Source organism: Hyperolius riggenbachi, chromosome 3, assembly GCF_040937935.1.
Source record: "Hyperolius riggenbachi isolate aHypRig1 chromosome 3, aHypRig1.pri, whole genome shotgun sequence".
In the NCBI taxonomy this organism is placed as follows: domain Eukaryota; kingdom Metazoa; phylum Chordata; class Amphibia; order Anura; family Hyperoliidae; genus Hyperolius; species Hyperolius riggenbachi.
The window spans coordinates 517,981,594-518,006,915 of record NC_090648.1 but is presented as its reverse complement, the minus strand read 5'-3'; the positions used below and the strand labels follow the sequence as shown (position 1 = coordinate 518,006,915).

At 49.0% G+C, this 25,322-nt stretch overlaps 1 protein-coding gene across 1 annotated transcript in view; it reads right to left on the bottom strand.

Moving 5' to 3' along the window:
* Positions 1-25,322, bottom strand: part of PDGFRB (platelet derived growth factor receptor beta) — a 302,725-nt gene that overhangs the window by 16,484 nt on the left and 260,919 nt on the right. The window contains exons 18-19 of the mRNA XM_068278422.1: positions 11,410-11,528; positions 7,320-7,442 (exon numbers count right to left, since the gene is read on the bottom strand). Coding sequence (XP_068134523.1) covers positions 7,320-7,442; positions 11,410-11,528 — 242 coding nt within the window. The remainder of the gene's footprint in view (positions 1-7,319; positions 7,443-11,409; positions 11,529-25,322) is intronic.

Genomic DNA, 25,322 nt, shown 5'->3' with positions numbered 1-25,322 from the left:
TAACAGCGTTATAATTTCCTCCCCTGCTTCTCTCTAACATGAAGCTGGCACATGCCATGTCTATCCTAAGCTCCTCAGTGTTGGATGAAGCTGGCACATGCCATGTCTATCCTAAGCTCCTCAGTGTTGGGTGAAGCTGGCACATGCCATGTCTATCCTAAGCTCCTCAGTGTTGGGTGAAGCTGGCACATGCCATGTCTATCCTCAGCTCCTCAGTGTTGGGTGAAGCTTGCACATGCCATGTCTATCCTAAGCTCCTCAGTGTTGGGTGAAGCTGGCACATGTCATGTCTATCCTAAGCTCCTCAGTGTTGGGTGAAGCTGGCACATGCCATGTCTATCCTAAGCTCCTCAGTGTTGGATGAAGCTGGCACATGCCATGTCTATCCTAAGCTCCTCAGTGTTGGGTGAAGCTTGCACATTCCATGTCTATCCTCAGCTCCTCAGTGTTGGGTGAAGCTTGCACATGCCATGTCTATCCTCAGCTCCTCAGTGTTGGGTGAAGCTTGCACATGTCATGTCTATCCTAAGCTCCTCAGCGTTGGGTGAAGCTGGCACATGTCATGTCTATCCTAAGCTCCTCAGTGTTGGATGAAGCTGGCACATGTCATGTCTATCCTAAGCTCCTCAGTGTTGGGTGAAGCTGGCACATGCCATGTCTATCCTAAGCTCCTCAGTGTTGGGTGAAGCTGGCACATGCCATGTCTATCCTCAGCTCCTCAGTGTTGGGTGAAGCTTGCACATGCCATGTCTATCCTAAGCTCCTCAGTGTTGGGTAAAGCTGGCACATGTCATGTCTATCCTAAGCTCCTCAGTGTTGGGTGAAGCTGGCACATGCCATGTCTATCCTAAGCTCCTCAGTGTTGGATGAAGCTTGCACATGCCATGTCTATCCTAAGCTCCTCAGTGTTGGGTGAAGCTTGCAGATGCCATGTCTATCCTAAGCTCCTCAGTGTTGGGTGAAGCTGGCACATGCCATGTCTATCCTAGGCTCCTCAGTGTTGGGTGAAGCTGGCACATGCCATGTCTATCCTAAGCTCCTCAGTGTTGGGTGAAGCTGGCACATGCCATGTCTATCCTAAGCTTCTCAGTGTTGGGTGAAGCTGGCACATGCCATGTCTATCCTAAGCTCCTCAGTGTTGGGTGAAGCTGGCACATGCCATGTCTATCCTAAGCTCCTCAGTGTTGGATGAAGCTGGCACATGCCATGTCTATCCTAAGCTCCTCAGTGTTGGATGAAGCTGGCACATGCCATGTCTATCCTCAGCTCCTCAGTGTTGGGTGAAGCTTGCACATGCCATGTCTATCCTAAGCTCCTCAGTGTTGGGTGAAGCTGGCACATGCCATGTCTATCCTAAGCTCCTCAGTGTTGGGTGAAGCTTGCACATGCCATGTCTATCCTAAGCTCCTCAGTGTTGGATGAATCTGGCGCATGCCATGTCTATCCTAAGCTCCTCAGTGTTGTATGAAGCTGGCACATGCCATGTCTATCCTAAGCTCCTCAGTGTTGGATGAAGCTGGCACATGCCATGTCTATCCTAAGCTCCTCAGTGTTGGGTGAAGCTTGCACATGCCATGTCTATCCTAAGCTCCTCAGTGTTGGATGAAGCTGGATCATGCCATGTCTATCCTAAGCTCCTCAGTGTTGGATGAAGCTTGCACATGCCATGTCTATCCTAAGCTCCTCAGTGTTGGATGAAGCTGGCACATGCCATGTCTATAATAAGCTCCTCAGTGTTGGATGAAGCTTGCACATGCCATGTCTATCCTAAGATCCTCAGTGTTGGATGAAGCTTGCACATGCCATGTCTATTCTAAGCTCCTCAGTGTTGGAGTGAAGCTTGCACATGCCATGTCTATCCTAAGCTCCTCAGTGTTGGGTGAAGCTGGCACATGTCATGTCTATCCTAAGCTCCTCAGTGTTGGGTGAAGCTTGCACATGCCATGTCTATCCTAAGCTCCTCAGTGTTGGATGAAGCTGGAACATGCCATGTCTATCCTAAGCTCCTCAGTGTTGGATGAAGCTGGCGCATGCCATGTCTATCCTAAGCTCCTCAGTGTTGGATGAAGCTGGCACATGCCATGTCTATCCTAAGCTCCTCAGTGTTGGATGAAGCTGGCACATGCCATGTCTATCCTAAGCTCCTCAGTGTTGGGTGAAGCTTGCACATTCCATGTCTATCCTAAGCTCCTCAGTGTTGGGTGAAGGTTGCACATGTCATGTCTATCCTAAGCTCCTCAGTGTTGGGTGAAGCTGGCACATGCCATGTCTATCCTAAGCTCCTCAGTGTTGGGTGAAGCTGGCACATGCCATGTCTATCCTAAGCTCCTCAGTGTTGGGTGAAGCTTGCACATGCCATGTCTATCCTAAGCTCCTCAGTGTTGGGTGAAGCTGGCACATGCCATGTCTATCCTAAGCTCCTCAGTGTTGGGTGAAGCTGGCACATGCCATGTCTATCCTAAGCTCCTCAGTGTTGGGTGAAGCTGGCACATGCCATGTCTATCCTAAGCTCCTCAGTGTTGGATGAAGCTGGCACATGCCATGTCTATCCTAAGCTCCTCAGTGTTGGGTGAAGCTTGCACATGCCATGTCTATCTATCCTAAGCTCCTCAGTGTTGGATGAAGCTGGCACATGCCATGTCTATCCTAAGCTCCTCAGTGTTGGGTGAAGCTGGCACATGCCATGTCTATCTATCCTAAGCTCCTCAGTGTTGGGTGAAGCTGGCACATGTCATGTCTATCCTAAGCTCCTCAGTGCTGGATGAAGCTGGCACATGCCACGTCTATCCTAAGCTCCTCAGTGTTGGATGAAGCTGGCACATGCCATGTCTATCCTAAGCTCCTCAGTGTTGGGTGAAGCTGGCACATGTCATGTCTATCCTAAGCTCCTCAGTGCTGGATGAAGCTGGCACATGCCATGTCTATCCTAAGCTCCTCAGTGTTGGGTGAAGCTGGCACATGCCATGTCTATCCTAAGCTCCTCAGTGTTGGATGGAGCTGGCACATGCCATGTCTATCCTAAGCTCCTCAGTGTTGGATGAAGCTGGCACATGCCATGTCTATCCTAAGCTCCTCAGTGTTGGGTGAAGCTTGCACATGCCATGTCTATCCTAAGCTCCTCAGTGTTAGATGAAGCTTGCACATGTTATGTCTATCCTAAGCTCCTCAGTGTTGGGTGAAGCTGGCACATGTCATGTCTATCCTAAGCTCCTCAGTGTTGGATGAAGCTGGCACATGCCATGTCTATCCTAAGCTCCTCAGTGTTGGGTGAAGCTGGCACATGCCATGTCTATCCTAAGCTCCTCAGTGTTGGGTGAAGCTTGCACATGCCATGTCTATCCTAAGCTCCTCAGTGTTGGATGAAGCTGGCACATGCCATGTCTATCCTAAGCTCCTCAGTGTTGGGTGAAGCTTGAACATGCCATGTCTATCCTAAGCTCCTCAGTGTTGGGTGAAGCTTGAACATGCAATGTCTATCCTCAGCTCCTCAGTGTTGGGTGAAGCTGGCACATGCCATGTCTATCCTCAGCTCCTCAGTGTTGGGTGAAGCTGGCACATGCCATGTCTATCCTAAGCTCCTCAGTGTTGGGTGAAGCTGGCACATGCCATGTCTATCCTAAGCTCCTCAGTGTTGGGTGAAGCTGGCACATGTCATGTCTATCCTAAGCTCCTCAGTGTTGGATGAAGCTGGCACATGCCATGTCTATCCTAAGCTCCTCAGTGTTGGGTGAAGCTGGCACATGCCATGTCTATCCTAAGCTCCTCAGTGTTGGGTGAAGCTTGCACATGCCATGTCTATCCTAAGCTCCTCAGTGTTGGATGAAGCTGGCACATGCCATGTCTATCCTAAGCTCCTCAGTGTTGGGTGAAGCTTGAACATGCCATGTCTATCCTAAGCTCCTCAGTGTTGGGTGAAGCTGGCACATGCCATGTCTATCCTAAGCTCCTCAGTGTTGGGTGAAGCTGGCACATGCCATGTCTATCCTAAGCTCCTCAGTGTTGGGTGAAGCTGGCACATGCCATGTCTATCCTAAGCTCCTCAGTGTTGGGTGAAGCTGGCACATGCCATGTCTATCCTAAGCTCCTCAGTGTTGGATGAAGCTGGCACATGCCATGTCTATCCTAAGCTCCTCAGTGTTGGATGAAGCTGGCACATGCCATGTCTATCCTAAGCTCCTCAGTGTTGGATGAAGCTGGCACATGCCATGTCTATCTATCCTAAGCTCCTCAGTGTTGGGTGAAGCTGGCACATGCCATGTCTATCCTAAGCTCCTCAGTGTTGGATGAAGCTGGCACATGCCATGTCTATCCTAAGCTCCTCAGTGTTGGGTGAAGCTGGCACATGCCATGTCTATCCTAAGCTCCTCAGTGTTGGGTGAAGCTGGCACATGCCATGTCTATCCTAAGCTCCTCAGTGTTGGGTGAAGCTTGAACATGCCATGTCTATCCTAAGCTCCTCAGTGTTGGGTGAAGCTGGCACATGCCATGTCTATCCTAAGCTCCTCAGTGTTGGATGAAGCTGGCACATGCCATGTCTATCCTAAGCTCCTCAGTGTTGGGTGAAGCTGGCACATGCCATGTCTATCCTAAGCTCCTCAGTGTTGGGTGAAGCTGGCACATGCCATGTCTATCCTAAGCTCCTCAGTGCTGGGTGAAGCTTGCACATGCCATGTCTATCTATCCTAAGCTCCTCAGTGTTGGGTGAAGCTGGCACATGTCATGTCTATCCTAAGCTCCTCAGTGCTGGATGAAGCTGGTACATGCCATGTCTATCCTAAGCTCCTCAGTGCTGGATGAAGCTTGCACATGCCATGTCTATCCTAAGCTCCTCAGTGTTGGATGAAGCTGGTACATGCCATGTCTATCCTAAGCTCCTCAGTGTTGGGTGAAGCTGGCACATGCCATGTCTATCCTAAGCTCCTCAGTGTTGGGTGAAGCTTGCACATGCCATGTCTATCCTAAGCTCCTCAGTGTTAGATGAAGCTTGCACATGCCATGTCTATCCTAAGCTCCTCAGTGTTGGATGAAGCTGGCACATGTCATGTCTATCCTAAGCTCCTCAGTGTTGGATGAAGCTGGCACATGCCATGTCTATCCTAAGCTCCTCAGTGTTGGGTGAAGCTGGCACATGCCATGTCTATCCTAAGCTCCTCAGTGTTGGGTGAAGCTGGCACATGCCATGTCTATCCTAAGCTCCTCAGTGTTGGGTGAAGCTTGAACATGCCATGTCTATCCTAAGCTCCTCAGTGCTGGATGAAGCTGGCACATGCCATGTCTATCCTAAGCTCCTCAGTGTTGGATGAAGCTTGAACATGCCATGTCTATCCTAAGCTCCTCAGTGTTGGGTGAAGCTGGCACATGCCATGTCTATCCTAAGCTCCTCAGTGTTGGGTGAAGCTGGCACATGCCATGTCTATCCTAAGCTCCTCAGTGTTGGGTGAAGCTGGCACATGCCATGTCTATCCTAAGCTCCTCAGTGTTGGGTGAAGCAGAAGTTTCCATTTACACAATACAGAGATTTCCTTGCCATTTCCTGGTGCGTTTCTTCACTTTAGTTTTATTTCAGCCAAATGCTCAGTAGACTAATAATCATAGTTTGTGGTAGATTCCAGGGAATCCTAAATGACAGGTACTCAGAGGCGTAGCTAGGGTTTTCAGCGCCAGGGGACAAAATGGGCGTGGCCACACCTCAGAATATGGTCATGGGAGGCGTCAAAAGTTATTTAGATAGCTGTATGTGCCCCCTCACCCCACTCAGATAGCCAGATGTGCCCCCTTTAGTTAGCCAGATGTGCCCTTCACCCTGTTTAGATAGCCAGATGTGCCCCCTTTAGGTTGCCTGATTCTGCTGCTGGTAACGCTTCTGCAGAATGAGGGGGAGAAGCCGGGGCACTTTGGGCAGCCAGCGAGCCCCCTCTTATCCTTGTGGGGGCGCTATGGCCGTGCTGAGCGCCCTCACAGTGCTGCACCCGGGGACATATGTTCCCCCCTTGCCCCCCCATAGCTACGCCTCTGCAGGTACTTTTATCTCTCCAATGGCCTGGTGCAGAAATAGCTGGTAATTTGTATTGCGCAGGCAGCAGACGGCCATGTTACCAGGCAGCAGCGCACATCACACTATTAGCATAACCCGCTGCTCTCCTGCCGTCAGTACGCTGCCAGAGTATGGCACATTTCCCGGATATTCATGGATGAAGTCCAGAGACTCCAGCTGAAGGTTGTCTGTTTTTTAGTCCTGCAGCCGCCAACTCTCAGCATGTGATTTCAGCGCTCGTTTTGGCGCCGGGAGAAGTAGAAATTGTGAGCATTAGTGAGATGCTGACTGTAACTGTCACACTTCTCTATCAGCACTGTGACACTGTTCCTTGGGTGATTTCAGTTATAGTCACTGGTCAAATACCTAATCCCCTAACCAGGGCCCAGATTTTCCATAAGGCACTGTAGGCATGTGCCTGCAGGCGCCTGATGATGGAGGGGAAGTGTCCCAGCCTCCCTCCCTATGCAGAGTCCCGAGCAGAGTGTAAATGAGAGGCTACTCACCCAGCTCTCTGCATTCCCCTGACCAGATCTCCCTTCAGCCAGGGCCACCTCTAGCTACATAATATTGAGGGTTCTTCTTGTTACCTCATACTAAGGGGCACTTGTGGCTACCTACACTCAGCAGAGGAAGTAGGGGAGAGGTGACAGCTGGGGCATCCAGCACACTTGTGGTGCGGTGCAGTGGGGGTATGTAGGTTCATGGAGGGCGGAGTCAAGGGTGCCAGGACATCTGTGCCTATAGGCTCATGTGATGTAAATCTGGGCTTGACCCAGCTGATTCCACTACGGCGCCACCACTAAGAGCCTGTTCACCATTGCGCTTTCAATGTGATCGCATTTGAGCCACTATAGCACTTACACTGCTATAGTGGAAGGCCTGCCTTCCTCCCCACTCCCCCAGAATGAGCGTACAACCTCTATGGAGACACTTACACTGCTATAGTGGAAGGCCTGCCTTCCTCCCCACTCCCCCAGAATGAGCGTACAACCTCTATGGAGACACTTACACTGCTATAGTGGAAGGCCTGCCTTCCTCCCCACTCCCCCAGAATGAGCGTACAACCTCTATGGAGACACTTACAATGCTATAGTGGAAGGCCTGCCTTCCTCCCCACTCCCCCAGAATGAGCGTACAACCTCTATGGAGACACTTACACTGCTATAGTGGAAGGCCTGCCTTCCTCCCCACTCCCCTGGAACGAGCACACAAGCCCAGCCTGGGGCAGAGGAGGACCTGATCTGGGTCACTGGTCTATAGAGGCCTCTATGGAGACACTTACGTTGCCTTTGGAGATGTAGTTGGAGTCTCTGACGATGTCTCTGGCCAGGCCAAAGTCACAGATCTTCACCAGTTTCCCCTCACAGATCAGAACGTTCCTTGCGGCCAAATCCCGATGAACACACTGCGGATCACAATATACAGAGACGCTGATTATTTACATATAGGCATTATTATACTACTGTCTATAGGTTGCTGATATTGATCCATAGGGAGGGTAAACAAGAGGCTGAAAGTTCCGGATTACTTGCAGATTGCATGGGCCAATCACAGCTGGCAGGAAGTGCATTTCTCTGGCCCACTTCCCAGCTGCATGCAATTTGCATTACGTTAGCATGCATTGTATAATGGGTCCAGAGGTGGAACTATAGATCACGGTGCAGCCAGCTGACCAATGGATGCGGTAATATGAGGGAACCAATGTGTGTGTGTCCTTACCTTCCCCACTCATCCATCACCATTCAGGAAAGTGATTCCAGCAGGGATCTGACCTGATTATATAAGATGCAGTCTGCAACTATCCAACACATATACAGGATCTTCTCAAAAAATTAGCATATTGTGATAAAGTTCATTATTTTCTGTAATGTACTGATAAACATTAGACGTTCATATATTTTAGATTCATTACACACAACTGAAGTAGTTCAAACCTTTTATTGTTTTAATATTGATGATTTTGGCATACAGCTCATGAAAACCCCAAATTCTTATCTCAAAAAATTAGCATATTTCATCCGACCAATAAAAGAAAAGTGTTTTTAAAACAAAAAAAGTCAACCTTCCAATAATTATGTTCAGTTATGCACTCAATACTTGGTCGGGAATCCTTTTGCAGAAATGACTGCTACAATGCGGCGTGGCATGGAGACAATCAGCCTGTGGCACTGCTCAGGTGATATGGAGGCCCAGGATGCTTCAATGCGGCGTGGCATGGAGGCAATCAGCCTGTGGCACTGCTCAGGTGTTATGGAGGCCCAGGATGCTTCGATAGCGGCCTTAAGCTCAGCCAGAGTGTTGGGTCTTGTGTCTCTCAACTTTCTCTTCACAATATCCCACAGATTCTCTATGGGGTTCAGGTCAGGACAGTTGGCAGGCCAATTGAGCACAGTAATACCATGGTCAGTAAACCATTTACCAGTGGTTTTGGCACTGTGAGCAGGTGCCAGGTCGTGCTGAAAAATGAAATCTTCATCTCCATAAAGCTTTTCAGCAGATGGAAGCATGAACCCACTCTTGAACCAGAAACAGCGGCAGAAGCGCCTGACCTGGGCTACAGAGAAGCAGCACTGGACTGTTGCTCAGTGGTCCAAAGTACTTTTTTCGGATGAAAGCAACTTTTACATGTCATTCAGAAATCAAGGTGCCGTTCCACGCCGAAACGCGCCATGACGTCCTAGGCGCAGGGCAGCTGCCGCAGAATCCTGTGCTCCAAACCCTGCTGGTGTGTTCGGATCTACTAGATCGCCACTACTACTGGCCATAGTGTGGAGGCAACCAGATCGGTGATGTAACATCTTGGACACGGTGATACAACACATTTGTGATGAGCTTTTTATTCAAATTGAACACTGTACGTTTTATTCATTATCCTTGTGCAAGAAGTACCATTAAAAAAGTTAATGCACCAGAGAGCGCTCCTCTCCTTTCTCTTTTTCTGTTTTTATCAGCACCGTTTACCCTAATCCTAAAAGTAAACAAGGAGCAGCACTCATCGGTGGCATAACGAGTTCTCTATTTGGTGACACCACCTCGCTGAGCGCAGTGGAATAACTTTGAAATGCAAGTACTTTAGAAGATGAGCGGATCTGTACTGCTCATGTGTGACTCCACCCCTTCACATGTGTGTCTCCGCCCCTGCGCATACAGAGTATGGTTGAGCCCGTCTTCGGAAGCACTCAGGGATGCAAGTGCTACTAAAGATGAGTGGATCCGTACTGCTCATTTGTGACTCCGCCCCTGCGCCTGTGTGACTCCGCCCCTGCACACGCACAGTGCGGTTGTGCCCATCTTTGAAAGCACTCGTGTCTCTGAATGTTTCTGAAGATGACCGGATTTGTATGGCTCATGTATGTGTGACTCCGCCCCTGTGTATGTGTGACTCCGCCCCTGTGTATGTGTGACTCCGTCCCTGTGTATGTGTGACTCCGCCTATGCGCATGTACAGTACGGCTTCTTTGGAAGGGATGCAAGTTGGAGCACCGAAGGCCCTAATTTTAAACAGAGGGCAGTAGGGGAACAAGCTGTAATAAAACCGTTGCTTGTGTCGGTAAACTGAATGACGTGTATTCATGGAAAAAAAGAGGGGGGGAGTAAGGAAGCAATAAAAACACGTTGCTATCGCCAACAAAGACCTGGCGAGTTTGCTCTACACAGCAGAATTGTAGGTGACAAATGGAGCCCTTTCAGCTTCATGTTATGGAATGTTTAAGGATACAGAGGAGGAAGGGTGGTTGTAATATCACCCAGGCTTGTAGAAATCGCACAGAGTTAGATCATTTATAAGAATAATCAATATATATATATTATTTTTTTCTTTTCTTTAATATATATATAATACATATATATATATATATATATATATATATATATATATTGGCTTCTATTGGCAGCCAGCGTAAACCACAACCCACACGCCTCCGCCCACCCCCCGCCCCCTCAGACAACGTAATAGGTTAATCACCTCCACCTAAAGTATTTAATACGCCAGCGCCGCGCACATCGGCACAGAGGCGCTAGGCGTACACCTGACTTCGAGCTGGTAAGTCCATATTCTTATTTTATTCCCCTCAACCTCTTGCACGGCCAATCTATTGGCTCAAATAGCTCTATAGACTCAATACACCCACCTCAGCTCTCCCACCTTTGCTCTCTGCAACTACCCATTTCCCCCCCTTGTTTGTAACATCATATAACCCACCGCAGAAGTACCCACACACCTCTGTCTATAGCAATATATTACCATGCCCAAATATAGTCCCTAGTCTCAGATCTGCCTTCCCACCTTACAATAAACATATACAGCAGTCTGATAGCTCCTTATGTCTCTTTAGTGTGATACTCCTTATTATTATTGCCTGAGGAAGCGGGGATATACCTGAGAAATGCGTTGCTGTACACTTTGCAGTATGTAAATAAACGTATTTTGATAAAAATTGACAGCTGTATGTCTGGTTGAGGCAGGTAAGACCACCACAGCCTCCACAGCCATTTTAACAATTTTAGCAAATGTTATCCTTTTGGCGCCTCTGTTCACCTTTTGTGATTTTTACCTTCTGTTTAAAATAACTTTTAGAACAGTGCAATTGAAAAAGTACCAAAAAATAGGAGGAAAAGTCCTGTCAGAATTATTCTGAATATTTTCTTCCTTGCTTGTGGCTTAAAAGGCAATAATTAATAAGGTAGGAAAATAACTAGAAGAAAAAGTGAATTGCTTTAAAGGAGAGGTCCAAGCTAAAAAAAATCCACTTACCTGGGGCTCCCTCCAGCCCCTGGCAGCGTCCTGTGCCCTCGCCGCAGCTCCGGTGGCTCCCGGTGTCCTCCACTGCAGAAGCCGACCTCGCCAGGTCAGCTTCCGGGTCGGCTTCCTGTGCGCTCCACGGCGCGGGTCACTTAGTCTGGCCGACGTCATTAGATCTGTACTGCGCAGGAGCAGAACTACTACTACTATTGCGCAATACAGACCTGATGATGTCAGCCAGACCATGTGACCCGTGTCGTGGAGTGCACAGGAAGCCGAACCGGAACCCGATCTGGCAAGGTTTCTGTAGTGGAGGACACCGGGAGCCTCCGGAGCTGCGGCGAAATGGGCTGGATGAAGCGCTATGTCTGGTAGTGTTGCATAGCATACGCTGCTAAATTACACACACTCCTTACTAAGCTCCGGCCGCTCCTTGCATCTACTGCGAGATGTGAAGTATCGCAACCACAATACTTCACTGGCGCAGCCGCTACTAAGTTTATTAACGAGGTAGTGGCCGCGCTGGTGAAGTATCGCTATAGCAGCTCAGCTTAATGAATCAGGCTCTTAGTATGTAAATAATGTCATGTGATAATGATGTCATGATTTCAAGAACTCCGCACCAACTTACATTCTTTGAAGCAAGAAATTCCATTCCATTGGCGACTTGGTAGCTGAATCCGATTAGGTCTGTGTAGCTGAGCATGGGGGACTCATTGATCAGGGTGAAATAGTGGCTCCTCTCCGAAGCTGGAGAAAAACAAGAGAAGGTTTGTCAGATTGTGAAGAACTGCCTGGTACTACACTGAGGGCACACAGGGGCATAGCTGGGGTATCTGACACCGGGTGCTGATTATTTACAGACAACCCCCTACACTGAGGGCACACAGGGGCATAGCTGGGGTATCTGACACCGGGTGCTGATTATTTACAGACATCCCCCTACACTGAGGGCACACAGGGGCATAGCTGGGGTATCTGACACCGGGTGCTGATTATTTACAGACAACCCCCTACACTGAGGGCACACAGGGGCATAGCTGGGGTATCTGACACCGGGTGCTGATTATTTACAGACAACCCCCTACACTGAGGGCACACAGGGGCATAGCTGGGGTATCTGACACAGGGTCCTAATTATTTACAGACAACCCCCTACACTGAGGGCACACAGGGGCATAGCTGGGGTATCTGACACCGGGTGCTGATTATTTACAGACAACCCCCTACACTGAGGGCACACAGGGGCATAGCTGGGGTATCTGACACCGGGTGCTGATTATTTACAGACAACCCCCTACACTGAGGGCACACAGGGGCATAGCTGGGGTATCTGACACCGGGTGCTGATTATTTACAGACAACCCCCTACACTGAGGGCACACAGGGGCATAGCTGGGGTATCTGACACCGGGTGCTGATTATTTACAGACAACCCCTTACACTGAGGGCACACAGGGGCATAGCTGGGGTATCTGACACCGGGGGCTGATTATTTACAGACAACCCCCTACACTGGCATAGCTGGGGTATCTGACACCGGGTGCTGATTATTTACAGACAACCCCCCCATCAATAAAAACGGGAAGGAGAGAGTGTGGCAGGAAAAGCACTACACAGCAAAAATGGGTGTGGCCATGACATTATATGGGCGGGGCTAACTGTAATTTAATGGTGTAAGTTTCCTCCCAAAACACAGTTAGGTAGAGTGACCCTAAAGGTAATTGGACAACATTCCCCAAACACATAAGAAAGAAGTGTTTCCATATTTTAAAAGCAACGAAAACTATAATCATAAGAAACTGGGGCTCAGTCAGTACATATTCCAACACTTCTGCAACGGGTGAAGGAATTAGACCTGATCTATGACTTGCAAAATACTGTCTACTCTTCACAAGGCAGAGAGGAGAAGAAGTTCTCAACAATGCGGAATATCTGCCTGGTGTACAGATAACAAACGGAATGATTGTACAGGTAAAATATACTAACACAAACTACAGTATGTCCCAGAGGGACCTGACCTAAATGTACAAGGGGTGACTCAGTTGTGTCACATATCAATCAGCTGGATACATTGATATGCATCTACCCCAGTGATCAATGGGTCTCAGAAAGGACGTGTGTATACAAAGGGAGCTGACACTCATGCGTTACACGTAATTAATAGTTCTCATATCCATTAGTATACACAGTTATAAATGCACTACCCAAGGTGAGAGGTCCTGGCTCATCCCCCCAGGAGCTAAATGTCAGTCAGTCATATCTATGTTCTGCGGTGTAGCTATTCCCACCACAACTGGGGTTAGTGCTATAAAAGTGATACGTTCCACATGGCTGTTGGAGTGGTGTTCATATACCATGTATCAAAGGTTAGCTGTCAATACACTCATTACCAACAAGTGAGCATACAGACTCCTACATAGTAGTATACAGCCATTAGGATGCCTTCACAGAAGGTATAGATGCTGGGGTTGAGGTAAAGACTGATTTATACAATATATACAGTGCTGGTGCCGTTAGACTAGGACTAGTTTCACTCTATAACATAAGAGCTTCGTCAGAAATAGAAGACATAGTGGGATTGATTCACAAAAGAGTGCTAACTGATAGCACGGGCGTTTTTGCGCGAATTTTCGCATTTCGCGCGATCGCAAATTTTCACGTGAAACTATAAAGTTTTCGCACGCGAACACAAATTTTCATGCGCAAACAATATCGGTTTGTGCGAAAAATTTGCGTTTGCTCGCAAAAAATTTTATAGTTTCGCAAGAAAATGGCCGTGCTATCAGTTAGCACTCTTGTGAATCAAGCCCAGTGTATGAAAAATAAATAGAGAGCATCCCCCACCACACAGATCCCACAGCAAATATGGCCCAAAGTACAGCTGGAGCGTTCGCCGCTCCTAATCCTTAAATACAAGAACAATTGTCTGCATAAGCCTCACCTGTGGCTGTCACCAGCCACCTCCGCGCTGAACCCATCCATGTTCCTGTCCCCTCACAATTCCACACGGAATTCCATCCACATCTCACATGCACCAGGGGGCCAGTATACACCGCAGCCTCCGCCCTGAGCCCATCCATGTACCTGTCTCCTCACACAGAATTCCACCCACATCTCACATGTACCAGGGGGCCAGTATACACCGCAGCCTCCGCCCTGAGCCCATCCATGTACCTGTCCCCTCACACAGAATTCCATCCACATCTCACATGCACCAGGGGGCCAGTATACACCGCAGCCTCCGCCCTGAGCCCATCCATGTTCCTGTCCCCTCACAATTCCACACAGAATTCCACCCACATCTCACATGTACCAGGGGGCCAGTATACACCGCAGCCTCCGCCCTGAGCCCATCCATGTACCTGTCCCCTCACACAGAATTCCATCCACATCTCACATGCACCAGGGGGCCAGTATACACCGCAGCCTCCGCCCTGAGCCCATCCATGTTCCTGTCCCCTCACAATTCCACACAGAATTCCATCCACATCTCACATGCGCCAGGGGGCCAGTATACACTGCAGACACAACATCCCTTAATGACGTCAGCCGGACGTCTGGTGTACAGATATTCAGAAGAACAAATCCTTTGCTAGGTCTTAGGTAATAGACGCCATATCTTCTCTGGCGTTAATTCACTATAAACCGACTCGGAAGATCGATAGTGATTTTGTAGTACTGGAACACTAAGACCCATTTAGTTTGTAGTGTTATTTTACTTTTGTTCAGAGACAGGCCTAATGCTCTTTATCCATAACAGAAACATTGAGCGTTCGCTGCAGAGCCGTGCTGGACGATTCTTGCCTCAGAGCTATTAGGCTTACTGTATTAGGACTTGCTATATGATTACTGCTACTTCCAAGGCTGATCTTTGGTGGTGTTTTCACCTACAGTATGTGTTAATAAGACATGCCTATGACTCAGTGATGTATCTGTGCCTTGTGTATTTGTTTTAGTTTAGTGCTTGTGTATATCTATATGTCCTCACCTGTATGCTCCAATACAAGTATTTGAAAAAAAAATAGGAAGGTGTTGTCCCCCCAGATGTGGAGAAACTGGAGACCAGCAACATGGATGTGCAGATGATAAATCTGCAGAAATGGGGTGATGCTATCATGTCAATGTGGAGCCAGGTCTCTGAGGAATGCCATGAGGAATAAAGCAGCTCAAAAGGCAACATGGGGTCAGACTCAGTACTAGCCAGATGGAAGTGGCCAGCGTCACGAAACATATCAATTTCAATGTTCCTGTCGTAGAATTTGGCATTTTTGGGGCTCATGATTAATAAATGGTATGCTAATAAATTAACCAAAAGAAATACAACAATAACCCCAAAGTAGCAAATGTAGTGTCTATGACCATCAAAATATAAAAGCAAACGTTACCTGCAACAACGCAATGAGGCAAACTATACCTCCAACACATGAAATGCAGCAAACTTTACCTCCCACACATGTAATGAGTAGAGATGTCGCGAACCTCCGATTTTCGATTCGCCCTTTCGTGAACCTTCGCGGAAGGTTCGGTTCGCGGAAAAGTTTTCCGCGAACTGCAATAGACTTCAATGGGGATGCGAACTTTGAAAAATAGAAACATTTATGCTTACCACAAAAGTGATGGAAAAGATGTTTCAAGGGGTGTAACACCTGGAGGGGGGCATGGCGGAGTGGGATACATGCCCAAAGTCCCGGGGAAGAATTTGGATGTGACGCAAAGCAGTGTTTTAAGGGCAGAAATCACATTGAATGCTAAATGACAGGCCTAAAGTGCTTTAAAACATCTTGCATGTGTATACATCAAACAGGGAGTGTAATTAGAGTACTGCTTCACACTGACACACCAAACTCACTGTGTAACGCACCGCAAACAGCTGTTTGCGTAGTGACGGCCATGCTGGACTGGTGCGCACCGTGGCCAGAGTGCAGGCCGTGGTGGTGTTCAAGCCCATATGGTCGCCGGGCTGTGGTAGCTCAATGACAGAACAACAGTGACTGTCCAGCTGATCAAAATTGGTCTGTCCACAATGAAGCAACGACCTTATTATCTTTTGTGTGCCACCCCCACCCGAGACACTCAAATAGCCGGCGGTCATTGCTTCATTGTGATACGCAAGCCCCTTCACCGCGGCAAGGTAATGATCACGAAGGGGGATGGGCAGATGTACATGCCTTTTGTTTATTTGTTGCAGCCGCCCGCAGTGCAGCCAGAAAAATTAGGCAGGCTTGTACACGCACCAGAAAAATTAGTGTAGCGGCCGCTGCTAGCAGTGGCCTTAAAAATTCACGAATCCGCCTAGAGTCCTGGACCCTGGTGGTAGTGGCGGAGAAGGCAAGCGGCCTGCAGGCAGAGATGCTGTGTGTGGGGACTGACTTAGTCTTCGGGCGTGCAGTAGCCCTCCGTGATCCATTCCTCATTCATTTTGATAAAGGTCAGGTACTGAACACTGTCATGACTTAGGCGACTTCTCTTCTCAGTAACTATGCCTCCAGCTGCACTGAAGGTCCTTTCTGACAGGACGCTTGCGGCAGGGCAAGAGAGAAGTTGTATGGCAAATTGGGACAGCTCTGGCCACAGGTCAAGCCTGCGCAACCAGTAGTCCAAGGGTTCATCATCGCTTTTCGCGGTGTCTACATCCACACTCAAGGCCAGGTAGTCGGCTACCTGCCGGTCCAGGCGTTGGTGGAGGGTGGATCCAGAAGGACTATGGCGAGGAGTTGGACTAAAGAACGTCCGCATGTCCGACATCACCCTGAGATCACTGGAGCGTCCTGTCCTTGCCTGCGTGGACTTGGGAAGAGGAGGGTTACTGCCAGTGGTACCTTGATTGCGTTGTGCAGCCACATCACCCTTAAACGCATTGTAAAGCATCATCGACAGCTTCTTCTGCAAGTGCTGCATCCTTTCCGCCTTCTGTTGAGTTGGTAACAGGTCCGCCACTTTGTGCCTGTAGCGAGGGTCTAGTAGCGTGGCCACCCAGTACAGCTCATTCCCCTTGAGTTTTTTGATACGGGGGTCCCTCAACAGGCTGGACAACATGAAAGAGGCCATCTGCACAAAGCTGGATGCAGACGTACTCTCCATCTCCTCTTGCTCTTCCTCAGTGACGGGACGCAACTCCTCTTCCTCCCCCCAGCCACGAACAATACCACAGGAGCGTGGAGCAGCAGAAGGCCCCTGTGACGGCTGCCGCGGTTGTTCTTCTTCCGCCGCCTCTTCCTCCTCCACAGAAACACCTTCCTCATCACCATCATCAGAGTCTGACTCCTCTCCTTCCCCACACGACTCCTCTTCTTCCTCCTCCTCCTCCCCCCTCTGTGCTGCCGCAGGTGTTATGGAAAAAGCAGAGTTAGTACCTGCTAACGATGTTTTCAACAATCCTTCAGGGCAAAGGTGAGACGTAGCTCCTCCCAGGAACAGGAACAGACAGCACTTCCCCTATAAAAAAGTCACATGGTTAGTCCACCCTCAGTGCGTTTAGCCAAGTACCCGACAGGTGAACATTCCACTAACCCATAACCGTGCAACTATCAGACACAGACAATTAACACCCGGGTGGGATCGTTGCCCTGAAGGATTGTTGAAAACATCGTTAGCAGGTACTAACTCTGCTTTTTCCCCACAATCCTTCAGGGCAAAGGTGAGACGATTAACAAGTAATACAACCTCAGGGTGGGACCAATGCTTGGAGAACGTTTCTACCAACCGCCTGGTCGTGTGCAGACATTGCATCAATTCGGTAATGACAGATGAACGTAGAAAAGCTTGACCACGTTGCTGCCTTACATATTTGCTCAGGCGAAGCCCCTGCATTATTAGCCCAAGAAGCTGCCCTAGCTCTAGTAGAATGCGCTCTAAATGAGGCAGGAGCCTCACTTCCCATAACTCTGAAAGCTTCTATAATAGCTAACCTAATCCAATTAGCTATAGTAGATTTAGAAGCTATCTGACCTACAGTTTTCCCTGAAATAAAACAGATAAGGAATCGGTCTTCCAGACATCTGCAGCTCTGTTCAAGTATTCCAGAACACATCTTCTAACATCTAATGAGTGAAAAATCCTCTCTTTTCCACAACTTGGATTCACAGAGGGTAGGCAAAATATCCTGCGACCTGTGAAACCTAGACATAACTTTTGGACAAAACTTTGGATCCGTCTGTAATACTAACCTATCCTGAAAATAAGGACTTTTCATAGACAAGGCCTGTAGCTCACTAACCCTTCTGGCTGTAGTGATGGCTACTAAAAATACCGTCTTTAATGTAAGAAATTTAAAAGAACTGTCCCCTAGCGGCTCAAAAGGACCTTTGGACAGCCCCTCTAATACTAACGATAAATCCCAAGGAGAAACGTATGGCTTGTAAACTGGCAGTTTCCTAGATAGAGCCTTCCGAAATCTCAGTATTGGAGAGGAAGACAAGGGGATACCTGAAAAAGCAGATAAGGTAGCAATCTGCACCTTAAGCGTACTCACAAATATTTTTATCCCAACCGTCCTGGAGAAACCAGGACTGCTGGGACTGACAAGCTATCAAACTTAGAGCCAGATAACCAAAGATGGAAAGTCTTCCAGTATTTCAGATAGATCCTCCTAGTAACTTCCTTACAGCTAGTAACAAATGTAGAGGCTGCCTTCTCAGATACTCCCAACTTTTTGAGTAAGGCTAATTTAAGATCCAGACTAACAGATTCAATTTTCCTGGATGCGGATGCCACAGGTTCCCTTGTAGCAGTAGATCCGGCCTGCAAGGAAGTCTCCAAGGGTCTTCTGATGCTAACCTGAGAGCTGAAAACCAGCTCCTTCTCGGTCACCAAGGTGCTATCAAAATCATCCAATTTTGACAACCTCTCCATTTGCTGATGACCGCGGGAATCAAATTGAGAGGAGGAAATGCATACAGAAGTGGAAAGTTCTACTCTTGAATGAATGCATTCACCCCCCTGCTTTGATCTCTTGGATTGAGAGAGAAAAAAGTCTGAATCTGGGTATTGTCTTCTGTTGCAAACAGATCGATTGACGGTGTTCCCCATCGTTTTATGATGTCTGCGAAAACACCTCCTTGTTTAGAGACCATTCTGATGACAGAATCCTGCTTCTGTTCAGTTTGTCTGCATGTATATTGAGTGTTCCCTTGAGATGAACAGCTCTCAAGGATGACACATTCTTTTCTGCCCAAGACAAGATGTCCTCCGCTTCCTCCTGCAACAACAGGAATCGCGTGCCTCTGTTTGTTGATAAACGCTACTGCCGTAACGTTGTTCGACTGGATCAGAACATTGGACTGCAACAGTATCGATTGCACCTGAAATAAAGCCAGCCTTACTACTGTTAATTCCTTTCAATTGGATAACCTTTGAGACTGATTTTGTCCATTTCCCCTGAAAGGCTCTGTGAGCTATATGAGCTCCTCAGCCCCAGGCACTTGCATCAGTAGTTATTACGTTGTCTACAGGCCCCTTCCAAGGCCTGCCCTTCATAAGGTAGGATTCCTCCAACCACCGTTGCAGAGACACACAGTTTGAGGGATTTTGACTTTGAAATCTAATGTTTGTGGACGACCGTCCCAATTTTCTAGGAGGACCCTCTGTATCTTCCCGATATGCGCTAATGCCCAGGGAACTGCCACCATCGTGGATGACATTAACCCAAACACCGACAAAATCGTTCTTAGGGAAACTTTGTCTTCCCCTTGTAATGATTTCACTGCCAAACTTATCTTCAGAATCTTCTTGGGAGGAAGGAAAATCATCTGTTTTACTGAATCCACTCGCATGCCAAGAAACTGAGTTCTCTGACTTGGAATTAGAGAGGACTTCTCCAGGTTGATGATCCAACCTAGGGATCGGAGATGTTCCGATACCAGATTCAAATGGATTTTCAGCTGTTTTGCTGAACTTCCTAGAATAAGCAAGTCGTCTAAATACGGAATGATTAAAATCGATTGTTCCCTTAACGGAATTAATGCTTCTCCCAGAATTTTTGTGAACATTCTTGGGGCAGAAGTGATCCCAAACAGGAGGCAAACAAACTGGTAGTGTTCTACCATCCCATTTATTCTCACTGCAAAACTTAAGAATTTTTGTGATTTTTGGTGAATCGGCATATGCCAATATGCATCTCTTAGATCCAGAGATGCCATAAAGGCCTCTGGAAACAATAACTCCCTTACTGATTCCATCCGAAAATTTTTCATAAACCGACTCAGGTTTGTTAGGTGCAGAATCAGGCACAGGATGAATTCCATTACCTTGTACAGCTCCACGGAATATGTTGCCGCTTTATAAATCAATAATAATAATAATAATAATAATTCTGTCTTAGCATGTTCTGCAATATGCTCAAAATCTCTGGAACCAGAGTGGGATCTCTTAGGGCCTTTGAGATCACAAATCTTGATGGTGGAGGAAGGGCAAACTATTTGGAAACCAAACATTATTGTCTGGCGAATAAATGGATTTTTTGACACTTTTGCCCACCTAAGAGAAAGTATCTTAGCCTTCCCCCCACCGCCTGACACGAGTCATTGGGATTCTGACTGGGACTCTAGGGCTTTAGACTTAAAGCCCCCTTTCCTGGACTTGTCAAAAGTCCACCTCCTGCCTTTACTTTGATCCTTAGAGGCATCCTTTTGATCACTCCTTGGCTTACGAAAAATATTGCTACCACAGTCTTCTTTTTCTTAAGCAAAACTTTATTTTTATTCAATGTTTTTTCCAAAGCTGAATCCAGTTCTGGACCAAACAACAATTCACCTGAAAGAGGGACACCACACAGCCTGTTTTTGGATGAGATATTACCATCCCATATTTTAAGCCACAAGGCTCTAAGAGAAACATTAGAGCAATGGACCTGGCTGTAAACCCAATTGCTTCAGCAGAAGCATCTGATAAATATGCAGCAGTTTAAATGAAAATAGCAATAGAATTAAACAATTGCAAAACAGGTGCACCAGCCAGTATGTTAGCTTTGAGCTGATTAATCCACAGCTCCAAAGTTGTGGCCACACATGTAGAGGTAAAAGCCGGCCTAAACATAGCCGCACTAGCCTCCCAAGACCTTTTCAAATAAACATCCACCTTTTAAGTGGATCCTTCAGCTTTGTATAATTGATTATGAATAAACAAAACAGCTACCACATCCTCAATACAGAATTTAAACTTTGAAACAGATTCAGATTCTATTTCTCTAGTGTCTGAAACTATCAACTTCAGTCACAGATACTCCAGATACAGCAACCTGAGAAGTGGATGGATTAGCATTCAATAATGAGGACTTAATTGATTCCAATGAAGCATTAATCACATCTCTAAAGGATTCAATGTATCCTGAACAGAGTGACCCGGCTCCTCCCCTACAACCCTCTGTATGCACAACTGACAGTCTTTGCATAGGGCAACATAAAATTGCACAAAGGCCATGTTTTATCATTAGGAGGATGCCTGTGCTTATCTGCAGCAGCAGCAGATTTAGCAGAAGCCTTAGGCCCGGTTCACACTTGCGGTTTTGCAAAAACCGCACCGGATGTCCGGACCGCACCGGAGCCGGATCGGACCTGAACCGTACGGTTCCTGTCCGGATCCGGTCCGGTTGCATACGGTTTCCGTGCGGTATGAACACGGTTGCGGTCCGGATCCGGATTCTAAAAGAGATAACAACCTGTATAAAAAACAAAAAAAAATGTTGGGGTCTGGGAGGTCAGCAGAAGGGGGACCTGTGGAATCAGGCCCTCCGCTGTTTAGCACTCACCTCCACCTCCAACATGCTGCCAACATCTCCAGCTCGTGCTGCTCCACTCCAAAATGGTTGCCCATGTGTCCCCGATACAATATCGCCGCAACAATCCTCATAGGAAGTGGGGTAGAACATCCGGATTTTTTGCCAGTGTGTTGTGCGCTCTCCGGTTCTCATTGGTTTCCATTGGCCGGATGGTGCAGTCCGGCTCCGCCCCGGATACGGCTGCCGGAGGAGCCGGACCAAAAAATAGCGCATGTTGGAACGGACACCGGAGTCCGGATCCGGTCCGGCTCCGGTCCGGACGAAACGGACGCATGTGAACGGTGGCATAGACTTAGGGCCGGTTCACACTTGCGGTTTTGCAAAAACCGCACCGGATGTCCGGACCGCACCGGAGCCGGATCGGACCTGAACCGTACGGTTCCTGTCCGGATCCGGTCCGGTTGCATACGGTTTCCGTGCGGTATGAACACGGTTGCGGTCCGGATCCGGATAGTAACAACCTGTATAAAAACAAAAAAAAATGTTGGGGTCTGGGAGGTCAGCAGAAGGGGGACCTGTGGAATCAGGCCCTCTGCTGTTTAGCACTCACCTCCACCTCCGACATGCTGCCAACATCTCCGGATCCGGATCCAGCTGTGCTGCTCCACTCCAAAATGCTTGCCCATGTGTCCCCAGCCAATATCGCCGCAAAAATCCGCATAGGAAGTGGGGTAGAACATCCGGATTTTTTGCCAGTGTGTTGTGCGCTCTCCGGTTCTCATTGGTTTCCATTGGCCGGATGGTGCAGTCCGGCTCCGCCCCGGATACGGCTGCCGGAGGAGCCGGACCAAAAAATAGCGCATGTTGGAACGGACACCGGAGTCCGGATCCGGTCCGGCTCCGGTCCGGACGAAACGGACACATGTGAACCCTGGCATAGACTTACATTGCTATGCCGTGCGTCCGTTTCGTCCGGCCAGCATGCGGTGCGGCTCCGGCACGGCTATTCCGGATAGCCACCGCTAATGTGAACCGGGCCTTACATTGCTATGCCGTGCGTCCGTTTCGTCCGGCCAGCATGCGGTGCGGCTCCGGCACGGCTATTCCGGATAGCCACCGCTAATGTGAACCGGGCCTTAGTATTGGCATAAACAACACAACAAGGCATGTAACTCTGCTCACACATATAGCACAATCAGCCCAGAAAGAGAAACCATTATCTCACCTTTTGGGCGGCCTGGTTGCTCTCAATCCTCTCAGCGTCTGACATGCTTCCAGCTGACACATCCAGCGCAGGACAAACTCTCTCTGAGCAACAGTGCTACAGGCCCGCGCAGCTTCCCCTTGAAACATACCTGGCCTGCCGCGAATGGATGAGTGGCGGCCCGGAAGCTGCAGAGAGAGTAATGAGCCGGCACTACAAATTGTTACTTTCGGCATACCCGCCGGAAAGTACGCATCCGGACGCGGCCAAGCGTCCTAATGGCCGCAATGCGCTCCACGCTGCACATGGCCGCCGGCTTACCTCCGTCCTGCTCACTCCGCCGCAAGGCCGCCAAGGGGAACCCACGCCTTCCACTCTTGCTCTCCCTGGAAGCGGGAGAGAAAGGTAGGCAAACCCCAGGAAAGCTCCAGCCCGGGGCGCATGGCCAGACTGCCTCAGTACCACAGTCTCAGCCACCCAGAGAGATCCACCTGCAGCCCAGCACACAGGCTTCACCCAGAGGGGAGATGCCGACCTGCCTGGACGCAGGAACAAACAGCACTGAGGGTGGACTAACCATGTGACTTTTTTATAGGGGAAGTGCTGTCTGTTCCTGTTCCTGGGAGGAGCTACGTCTCACCTTTGCCCTGAAGGATTGTGGGGAAAACATCGGGTTCGGATGTAAATCGCTCCCACGACTCCTGCTGCCGTAATTGTTCTTGTTCACGCTCCACCACAGCTGTATCCACCACTCTACGCACGGCACGCTCCAGGAAGTAGGCGTAGGGGATCAAGTCGCTGATGGTGCCCTCAGCGCGACTCACCAGTTTGGTCACCTCCTCAAAGGGCTCCATGATCCTGCATGCATTTCGCATCAGTGTCAAGTTGTTGGGCCACAACATCCCCATCCTCCCAGATTGTGTCCTTGTACTATAATGATACAGGTACTGGGTGACGGTTTTCTCCTGGTCTAGCAGGTGAGAGAACATCAGCAGGGTGGAATTCCAGCGAGTCGGGCTATCGCAAATGAGGCGTCTCACCGGCAAGTTGTTTCTAAACTGAATGTCCGCAAAGGGTGCCATGGCTGTGTAAGAGCGCCTGAAATGCCCACACAACTTCCTGGCCTGCTTCAGGACGTCCTCTAAGCCTGGGTACTTGGACACAAATCTTTGCATGACCAGATTCAGCACATGTGCCATGCAGGGTACGTGTGTCAGCTTTCCCAAATTCAATGCAGAAATGAGATTGCTGCCGTTGTCACACACCACGTTGCCGATCTCAAGCTTGTGCGGGGTCAGCCATTGCTCCACCTGTTTGTTAAGAGCAGCCATGAGAGCTGCTCCAGTGTGACTCTCCGCTTTCAGGCAAGACATGTCTAACACTGCGTGACTCCGTCATACCTGGCATGCAGCATAGGCCCTGGGGTGCTGGGGCTGTGTAGCTGGAGAGGAGATCGCGGCACCAGCCAAGGAGGAGGAGGAGGATGACGACAGCGAAGCGGTGGTAGCAGGTGGAGAGGAGGTGGCTGGAGGCCTGCCTGCAAGCCATGGAGGTGTGACAAGTCGGTCCGCTGTGCAGCCACGTACTCCCTGCTTGCTGCCATCGGTCACCAGGTTGACCCAATGGGCTGTGTACGTAATGTAGCGGGCCTGCCCGTGCTTGGCAGACCAGGCATCCATGGTCAGGTGGACCCTTGACCAAACGCTCTTCGCAATAGATGACACCACTTGCCTCTCAACTGCACGGTACAGTTTGGGTATGGCCTTTTGTAAAAAATAATTGCGGCCTGGTATCTTCCACTGCGGTGTACCAATGGCCACAAACTTACGGAAAGCCTCTGACTCCACCAGCTTGTATGGTAATAGCTGGCGAGCTAATAGTTCCGCCACGCCAGCTGTCAGACGCCGGGCAAGAGGGTGACTGGCAGACATTTGCTTCTTACGCTCAAATACGTCCTTCACGGACAGCTGGGTACTGCTGTGGGCAGAGGAGAAGGAACCGCTCAAGGGAAGAGGCGGTGTGGAGGAGGGTGGCTGTGAAGGTGCAAGGGAGAAAGCGGATGAAGACGATGCACCTGAAGGAGGAAGAGGAGAAGGAGGGTGGCTGTCTTTTGGGTGCTGCTTTTCCTCAGGTGTTCTTGCCATAGCTGTTTGTGCCTTCTCTCCAGGTGCCTTCGTAAGGCACTTGTCCCTGAGAGTTGGCCTTTCCATGGCTCAATTTTTTCTGGCAGAGACAACAGATGGCTTTGCTCCGATCTGAGACACACGTTAAAAAATTTCCAAACCGCTGAGCCCCCCTGGGGTGATGCCGCTACGGTGGCATCAGCAGCTGACGTTGAAAGGCATATTGGCTGGCTGTCCATAGCTGGCGATACATGGCGCCGGACACTGCCCCCAGCTGTTTCTGAGGACGAGCTACCTCTGCTTCTATCATGGAGTCGTCTCCTCCTACTCCTCTCTGACTCCTCCTCTGAACTGTCCCCCTGGTCATCTCCTCTACCGGGAACATATGTGGTATCCGTATAATCGTCATCATAATCCTCCTGGCCAGCTTCGCTTTCCTCAGACACCTCCTCAACTGCACCAACTTCAGGTGGTTCATCAGCCCCCTCCTCACACATTAC